This window comes from Medicago truncatula, chromosome 5, assembly GCF_003473485.1.
Source record: "Medicago truncatula cultivar Jemalong A17 chromosome 5, MtrunA17r5.0-ANR, whole genome shotgun sequence".
NCBI classification, from domain to species: domain Eukaryota; kingdom Viridiplantae; phylum Streptophyta; class Magnoliopsida; order Fabales; family Fabaceae; genus Medicago; species Medicago truncatula.
The window spans coordinates 44733754-44743190 of record NC_053046.1 but is presented as its reverse complement, the minus strand read 5'-3'; the positions used below and the strand labels follow the sequence as shown (position 1 = coordinate 44743190).

General features: G+C 33.4%; 1 protein-coding gene across 3 annotated transcripts; it reads left to right on the top strand.

The window, feature by feature from the left end:
• The first annotated feature begins 3087 nt into the window (after positions 1 to 3087).
• On the top strand, positions 3088 to 8754 carry LOC112421848 (protein FAR1-RELATED SEQUENCE 5). 3 transcript variants are annotated; one of them, XR_003012180.2, is made up of 3 exons: positions 3088 to 5410; positions 5541 to 5818; positions 8294 to 8429. XR_003012180.2 is itself a non-coding variant. In XM_024783834.2 (2 exons), the coding sequence occupies exons 1-2, from the start codon at positions 3224 to 3226 to the stop codon at positions 8465 to 8467; spliced, it is 2361 nt and encodes a 786-aa protein (XP_024639602.1). In that variant the 5' UTR covers positions 3090 to 3223; the 3' UTR covers positions 8468 to 8754. The 3 variants fall into 3 exon arrangements, 1 of the variants encoding a protein (XP_024639602.1); XR_003012179.2 differs by having other exon boundaries at positions 5541 to 5823; positions 8294 to 8428; XM_024783834.2 differs by lacking the exon at positions 5541 to 5818 and having other exon boundaries at positions 3090 to 5410; positions 8294 to 8754.
• Positions 8755 to 9437: the final 683 nt, after the last annotated feature.

Genomic DNA, 9437 nt, shown 5'->3' with positions numbered 1-9437 from the left:
TTAGAATCATTTTCAATAAAAAAAAAAAAAGAAAGAAAGAAATGAGTAAGTTTAGAGTGTAGAGGGACAATTTGTGTTTTCAATTTATTTAACCAATATTGAAGAAAGCATAAATAATGCTCGAATAATTAATGGTCACTTGGAATGGAGAAAGCACAAAACATCTCACAATGGCCTACCCATTGATGGTTTGATTAGTAACAAGGAGGAGAAACATTGCCATGACAAATCAATAGTCATACCAGAATGGTGTATCCCATGAAAACACTTTGAAATACATACACAAATTGGGGCATCATTCTCTCGATGGTTGAAGAATCAACAATGCAGTTATTTACAATCTACACAAAAAAATTTACCCACGAAATCTTATTCTTTCTTCTTCTTCTAAAATCAATTGCTTTTATTACAATCCCTGCAAGAGAGGGAACAATTTATTCCATCAAAATTAAAATTTGTCAAGTAGAAGCATATATTTCATGATAAAAGCATAAATTAAATTCGACGAGTTACTTGATTTTGAAATGAAGAAACCGAAGTGGCTAAAGCATGATCAATTGACCCCTATTATTATTATAGTTAAAAATACTAATAATGTGGCTTTTGTTCAGGACTTATAGGTTCTTTTTTATGAAAACCTTCGACCGTTAGCCTCCAATATTATAAGAAAAAATTATATGAAATTAGAAGCAACACACAAATTTAGCAGCCAAATCTATAAGAAATTGCAAAAAAACTGAAAACTCAGACGAGTTTATTTATTTATTTTAGTTTTAACGCTGAATAACTAAAAACCATACCAAAAAAAAATGAAAAACCGTATAAATAAAGAGAAGTGCTATATAGTACGGGAATTATTTTCACGGGAAATTCACGGACGCTTAGCAATCTGATCACGGTTTCTATTGTTATGCAGTGCACTATGTCTCTATTATGCAATTCAGCCAAAGAAAAAGCTGGTCAACATCCACCGTTTCAATTAATTTGCTCCACCGTTTGTTTAATTAAGAATTCATTTTATTAGTGTTAAGATTAATTCCCTCAAACAAAAAAAAATCAGTGTTAAGATTAAAGAGTGCTAACCTTTCACGACCCAAAAAAAAAAAGAATGCTAACCTTTAAACTTTCTTATATTAATTAATCACTTACTTTTAAAAATAAAAAATAAAAAGTGTCGCAGTTTTTTTTAAGGCATCCGTGAATTTTCGTTACCATAGTTCCGTACCGTTTAGCATTTTTCATAAATAAACTCACAGGAAACTAAGAAAAAAGTTAAAAAAAAACTAATAAAAAAGTTTTTAATTTTAAAGAACTAATAAAAATAAATAAAGATACATAGAATGAAAGCAACTTTATGTCAACAAAAATGGGTATAAAAATGTGCATGGCTATGGTAAAAGAGGTTATGTTTTCGGATATTTTTTTAGAATTTCAATGCATTTAATTTTTATTTTTTTTGACAAATGCATTTAAAAATTATTGTTTACTCGTTACATATTGACTATTTGCCAGGTTTAAAATACAAGATAAGGTGTTCTGTAAGTGTAGCTCAATTGGTAGTTATCAGAGATAATTTGTGTAGGAGCAGAGGTTCAAACCCCGAATCCTCACTTCTCCCACACATGATATGTGTGAATCTAGCCACTAAGCTACTTGACAAAAAAAATGAATTAGTCACTTTAGTCTCTGAATGAAAAGGAAATAGTCACTTTAGTCCTTGATTGCAGAGAAATTGCAAAACAGTACATGAATGTAGACTATGTTGGTCAATTTTAGGAACTAATTAAGTGACTAAAAAAATCTACATTTAGATGCTAAATTGACTAACAGAGTCTGCATTCATGGACTAAAGCAACGACTCATGATAAGTGTGAATCCACTAAAGCAACTAATCTGACTAACAGAGTCTACATACAATGACTATTTTGTCATTTAAATGCATTCAGGGATTAAAGCAACGACTCATTTCCCACTTAGGGACTAAAAATATTAATCTAAAAAAAAAAATACAACCCAGTATTTGTATTTTTGGTGAGGACTACAATAAACATTGAGTTTTTCTAATTACACCCTGTTTAATCCTGGTTGCACCCCAAAATGACAGAATTATCCTTCCATAAAATTTAATTTTCAAAAAGCATCTTCCGTTTTTTTTGTTACACTCTAAAATTCCTCTTCAGTTTAAGTAGGTCATGTAAACTTAGTTTCAGTAGGTCATGTAAACTAAGTTTAAGTGTACGTACTTAAACTCAGTTTAAGTAGTTAATGTAAACCGAGTTTAAATGTACCTTTAAAAGTTCAACATTGTTCAATGATTCTACGTAATTTCAGTTTAAGTATGTACATGTAAACTTATTTTAAGTAGGTCATGTAAACTAAGTTTAAGTGTACATACTTAAACTCAGTTTAAGTAGATCATGTAAACTTAATTTAAGTAGCTCATGTAAACTCAGTTTAAGTATACATACTTAAACTCAGTTTAAGTAGGTCATGTAAACTCAGTTTAAGTAGGTCTTGTAAACTGAGTTTAAGTGTACATCTAAAAGTTCAACCTTGTTCAATGATTATACGTAATATCAGTTTAAGTATGTACATGTAAACTTAGATTAAGTAGGTCATGTAAACTAAGTTTACATGAACCTACTTAAACTGAATTTAAGTTAACCTCAACAATGTAAAACTGAAACTGTCGTACAGTACAGTTGAACAAGAAGAACAAAATTGAAACCAGCGTTATTGAAAAAGAAGAAAAAATTCACTTATTTATATGCAATCGAGTATGAATGAAAGATATTTTGATTCGCTCTTTAATCTTCCACATAGATTAATTGAACATCATGATTGTTTGATCGTTGGTTGGTGAAAGAGAGTGAAATTTTAGTGTGACAATGAATGAAATCAATATTTAATTTTTTTTATATAAAAGAACAATTTTGATATTATAAAAAACTTTTTAAAAAAACTGGGTGTAACCAAAAATATATAGGGTGTCAATGGAAAAACTCATAAACATTACACTACAAAAATCTATTTAAAAAAAAAAAAAAAAAACTATTACAAAGGGCTTTAAATCAAAAGCGATGTGAATTAACGCCGTGGTTTTAGTGAGGGAATGAACAATGAACTGAAGTGAGGTCTTTGTTTGTTTGTTTGTGGTTTCGTAGAGTAGAGAGAGAGAGAGAGAGAGAGAGAGAGAGAGAGAGAGAGAGTTGGATTGGATTGGATGGAGAACGAGATGGTAGAATTTGATATTGGGTTGGGAGGAGAATATGAGGAGGAGGCGCGAATTGAGATGATGGATGAAGATGAGGAGGAAGAATATGAAGAAGAAGAAGAAGAAGAAGAAGATGATGATGATGGCAGCGGTGCTGTTTATTTTCCTGAGGCTGGAGATCTGGAACCTTCTGAGGGTATGGAATTCGAGTCTGAAGAGGCTGCTAAGGCTTTCTATAATTCCTATGCTCGTCGTGTTGGTTTCAGTACTCGCGTCAGTTCTTCTCGTCGTTCTCGCCGCGACGGAGCTATCATTCAGAGACAATTTGTTTGTGCTAAAGAAGGGTTTCGCAATTTGAACGAGAAACGTACCAAAGACAGAGAGATCAAACGCCCACGAACAGTCACTAGGGTTGGATGCAAAGCCTCTTTATCTGTCAAAATGCACGATTCTTCTGCCAAGTGGATCGTATCCGGCTTCGTCAGAGAACACAATCACGAACTTGTTCCACCCGATCAGGTTCACTGCCTTCGTTCCCACAGGCAAATTTCTGGTTCTGCAAAAACCCTAATTGACACTCTACAGGCTGCTGGTATGGGTCCTCGCCGAATTATGTCTGCACTCATCAAAGAGTATGGTGGTATCAGCAAAGTTGGCTTTACTGAGGTTGATTGTAGGAATTACATGAGGAATAATCGCCATAAAAGTTTACAAGGCGACATTCAACTTGTTCTTGATTATTTGAGACAAATGCATGCCCAAAATCCTAATTTCTTCTTTGCTGTTCAAGGTGATCTTGATGACGAGGATCATCCCATCACCAATGTTTTCTGGGCTGACCCCAAGGCAAGGTTGAATTACACTTTTTTCGGAGATACTGTCACTTTTGACACTACTTACCGCTCTAACAGGTATCGATTACCCTTTGCTCCCTTTACTGGTGTAAACCATCATGGTCAACCTGTTCTCTTTGGTTGTGCTTTTCTAATTAATGAAACTGAAGCTTCCTTTGTCTGGCTTTTCAACACATGGCTTACCGCCATGTCTGGACGCCCCCCACTCTCCATAACCACTGATCATGATTCTGTCATTCAGTCTGCTATAATGCAAGTATTCCCAGACACTCGCCACCGTTTCTGCAAGTGGCATATCTTTAAGCAATGCCAGGAGAAGTTGTCTCACATTTTTCTCCAGTTCCCAAACTTTGAAGCCGAGTTTCACAAATGTGTTAACTTGACTGACTCAATTGACGAATTTGAGTCTTGCTGGTCCACACTTTTAGACAGATATGATCTCAGGGACAACGAATGGCTTCAAGCAATACATTCTGCTTGCAGGCAGTGGGTACCTGTATATTTGCGAGACACATTCTTTGCAGAGATGTCCATCACTCAGCGAAGTGATAGCATGAACTCTTACTTTGATGGCTATGTGAATGCTTCAACCAGTTTAAATCAGTTCTTTAAGCTTTATGAGAAAACGCTTGAAAGTCGCAATGAGAAAGAAGTAAGGGCAGATTATGACACAATGAATACTTTGCCAGTATTGAGGACCCCATCTCCAATGGAGAGGCAAGCATCCGAGCTTTACACAAGAAAAATTTTCACACGATTCCAAGAGGAGTTGGTTGGCACACTAACATTCATGGCATCCAAAGCCGAGGATGATGGGGAGGTCATTACATATCATGTAGCTAAATTTGGAGAGGATCATAAAGCATACAATGTTAGATTCAACGTTTTAGAGATGAAAGCGACTTGCAGTTGCCAAATGTTTGAGTTTTCAGGCCTTCTTTGCAGACATATTCTAGCAGTCTTTAGAGTTACCAATGTCCTTACTCTTCCATCTCATTATATACTCAAACGCTGGACAAAAAATGCCAAAAGCAACGTCAGTTTGCAAGAACATTCTTCTCATGCATATACTTACTATTTGGAATCTCATACAGTTAGATATAATACTCTCCGACATGAAGCCTTTAAATTTGTTGATAAAGGTGCAAGCTCCCCTGAAACTTATGATGTTGCAAAGGATGCTTTACAAGAAGCGGCAAAAAGAGTTGCGCAGGTAATGCGAAAGGAGGGGAGAACTCCCATCAGCAATGGGAAGGTTAGGAGTCACTTGCTGAATGATGAAAATCATGCTATTTACAGTAGTGGCTGTCAGGAGGAAAGCTTGGGCGAGCATATGAATGAGGTCAGAATTCCATTTTACGGTTGTTTTTAACCTGTTCTATGATGGCATGTTATATGTATTTTAAATGTATTTTACTCCTTAATCCACCATGCTAGAGATATAAAACTAACATTGAATCTTCACCAAATAGCTTGCGGTCTTAGGATAATTGAATCTTGAAATGGTATTAGAGCCTGTATGATAAAGTGGTTAGCAGTTTGATACTTGTCAGTTGTCACCACCATCATTCTTCCAATAAAGTTGAATTTCAGAGCACAAGGCACAAGGTAGTTTTGACTTGTGTGTTGGCCACACCTCAAGTCCAAAGGTTTTGTGGATGAGGGGATGTGCTAGAGATATAAATTCAATCTTTAACTTTCAGTTGTACAGCTTAGGCTATTCAGCGACACACCCTTTTTAGCTCTCAAGGTAAGGTTAGTTGGCAATTGCTTTTCAATCTTAACCCTTTTTGATCACCTTCATTTTTGTTGAGTGCTATTGCATATGTTCTCTATATATTATAAGTCCTACTAATATATAATCATCATATGCTTTTGTGTCCTTATACATGTCTACTGTTTTAATACTAATATCTTCCAACCATTTTGAGTTATGAGTCTTGTGACTCAAAAGTAACTGAATGTTTGTTCAATTTGAGTAATACCTATGAAATTCAACACTTATTTATGCAATTTATAGTCTAAAATCTAATTGAGAAGCTAGTTACTCATTTTATTTGTACATATTCAGGGGAAGTTAAAGGTAAACACATGTGATATGTTTTTTTTACATTAAACTGCCTATTTGCTCCTAAATATTGATTTTGATACAATTTTTGTTGTAAAAAAATAATTTATTTACATCAATTGGCTTGAAGTACACATCAATTTGGAAGAAAATTTAATCCTCTGTAGATCGGACATATCATCAATTAGGACTTAATTTACTTAGTTATTTTAATTCATCTTTTAAGAACCAAATTGGTAGTGCACTGAGATTTTTAGAGAATAAAGCAACATCTTGATTTCATTGATTGAACAAAGTTGGCCTCTAAATTCCTTATCCATTAACCCTTAGGTCTCTCTGATAGGGTCCATAAAGAGAATAGCCCAATGGATAGTAGAGGTGAGTTGGCAAGTTCGTTAGAGGGAAAAATGGGAAACACATGTGGCAGAGTGATGGGTGAGGTGTGTGATCTAGTGATCTATTTTGTTATAAGAAAATGTGCAATTACAGAGGGAGTTGTCTTAGATCATTATTCAGTTAGAACCTTAATGTTTGGGTAGAGAGAAATGTCTCTGAGGAGCTTTTGCTCTGGGATTATAGGGGTTAATCTTCTGCAATGTATTTTTTTTTTCAATCAATAATACTTGTTTTATGTTCTCTGTTAACTCGGTTCCTATCACTCTCCCCTGACCAAGAACTTCATATTTTGATGTTTTAATTATTACGTTACATAGTTACATTACATGTGAATAAATTTAGTCATTAGTTTTCTTTTTTCTATTAGGAATTTGTATTTTGTCAGTCTTGTTACTGCATTCAGTTGTCTGATGTTCATTAAATTTATTAATAGAATTATCTTAATCATGGTTTTGAATTAATTAAGGATGCATAGTGTGTGGGTTTAGTTTTCATTTGCAATGTTTTTCCCTTAGGGCATAAAGAAAAATATTTGCATCATATATCATCTCAACATTTTATGATTTTGTTTTCATTAAAGCATTCTTTGAACACATTTTGTGTTTTAATATTGGGTTTTAAGCAATTAATGTTGACTGAATTGACTTGTAGATGTGGTATGTTGTGGATTTTGGTATTGTCAATGAAGTTATGTTTACTGCATTTGTAAGCACAAATGCACAAAATTTTGGTGGCAACAATTTACATTTCAACGTGATATGGAGACAAGAAAAAAATAGCAGTGTCAAATGCTATAAACCAAAAACATCATTAACAACATTAATCATTAATTGATGTGTTTTCTTCCCGACGTGGGATCAGTTACAAGGATCAAACAACCCATAATGTCTTGTTATAAATCATATTTAAAGAGAGACAATTTGACTCCAAACCTCTTTTAATAGTTTGGCTTGAAGTTTTATTTGGACTATCCTCAATCTGATTTATCTTCCTTACTGGGCTTTCCACACACCTACCTAACCCACCTAAGACGAGGTTCTACATTCTTTTCTACAATAGGAACTATTCCTTTTTTTTCTTTTTCTAATGATTTTATTTCTAATCCTATATTGTCTTGCATAACCACTCATCTATCATAATATTTTTAGCTTTGAAACTGTTATAAATCCAAAATATCATTTAAAAGTAACGTGAACAAATATTTGGAATACACATTTGTACTTGATTTAGCTGAAGCATACATTTGTAAAATGACATGAAGATTTACTTAAACATATACTTTTCTTGCTTTACAGAAGCTGGATTTAGTCTTGTTTAAGTACTATGATACCTTTATATAGTTATTCTTTCCGTCATGATGTGCTTAATTGTATATTAATTTCATACCCATTGATTGGATATTGTCTGACAGTTTTTGGAACAGAAGCATATGATATTAGTGTTCTTTGTGAATTTCAATTAGCCCAAAAGTGCTTTCAGGTCCACAAATATATTTTGTTCTTACGTGCATTTGGTTGAGGAATGTTGAATAATAATGATATGGAAAGAGAGGGAACAACCTTCTAATATACTCTGCGTGTCTTTCATTTTTCTATTTTAGTAGATTTGTTATTCTCCCCATGTGCTTTCTCTCATTTCTTTCAAATGCTGTTTTCTTGAATTTTCTTGTCTAATAGATTATATTGGATAACGTGTTTTAAATTTATGATATTTCATACTCAAATATGCTTTTGTTTATCTGAATTACTTAATATCCTGCAGGATGATATGGATAAGCATATCACGAAACTTACGGATGAGCTTGAGTGTGCAAATAGGAAGTGTGAAATGTACCGGTCTAACTTGCTCTCTGTTTTGAAAGCTGTTGAGGATCACAAGTTAGAGTTGTCAGTAAAGGTGGAAAACATTAAGATAAGCATGAAAGACGGCCTCTGAGGATTGTGGAGTACATAGAAACAGATAGGAAAACAAATGGAAAAGATGCTTATGTTTTCTTTTTTGACAATCTAGTTAATGCTCCTATGAATAACCCCTATTTTGTTTAGTTTTTGTAGAAATTGATAGTCATTTCAACTTTTGCCTTCACGCCCCCACCCACTTCCTTTATAAAGCTGAGATATTTGCGATGTTTATTATGTCAAATTTAATAGTTAATGACTTTCAATATGTAATTAATACTTTTTAAGTTCAATAGTTGTATAACTACTTATGAGTTAGAGTAATGCTAGCAATACTTTGAAAATTGAACTCACACAAAGTGATGAGACATACATTGATTTTATTCAATAAAAGAGGAAGTATTAAAGAGAGTGTTGAAATTTTGTACTCTATAATAAAGCCTAAAATTTGTACTCTATAATAACTTTCCCAAATAATGAAATTTTGATATATTCGGCAAACATTCGGTCCATGCTATTTTTTTTCACCAAAATACGTGGTATATAGTATGGAAAATATCCCTTGAAAACATAACTACATAAATCGTGATGGTGAATAGAATTTTGAACTATATTTTATTTCAATAACTTATAGGACATCACATAGAGTCTTTCAATTTACATCCTACTCAGCATTTTTTGCAAAAATCTCAAAATTTGTAGTCTATAATAAAGAAAAAAAAACCTAAAAACTTAACCAACAAAAATCTTGGCCGAAATGAAGTTTTGAGCTATTATTTTAATCTTGGACATGTATCACATCGCATCGAGGATGCCGGCAAATACTCATTCCATTGCAAATTTTTCACCAAAAAGGTGGTCTATAGTAAAGAAAAAATCTCTCAAAATCGTAACAAAAATCTTGACAGAGGAATGAAATTTTGTGCTGTAACACCCATACCAATTTTGAAATTTTGTGGTGTAACACCCATACTAATTTTGTAACACCCGCTACAAAATTTCACTCA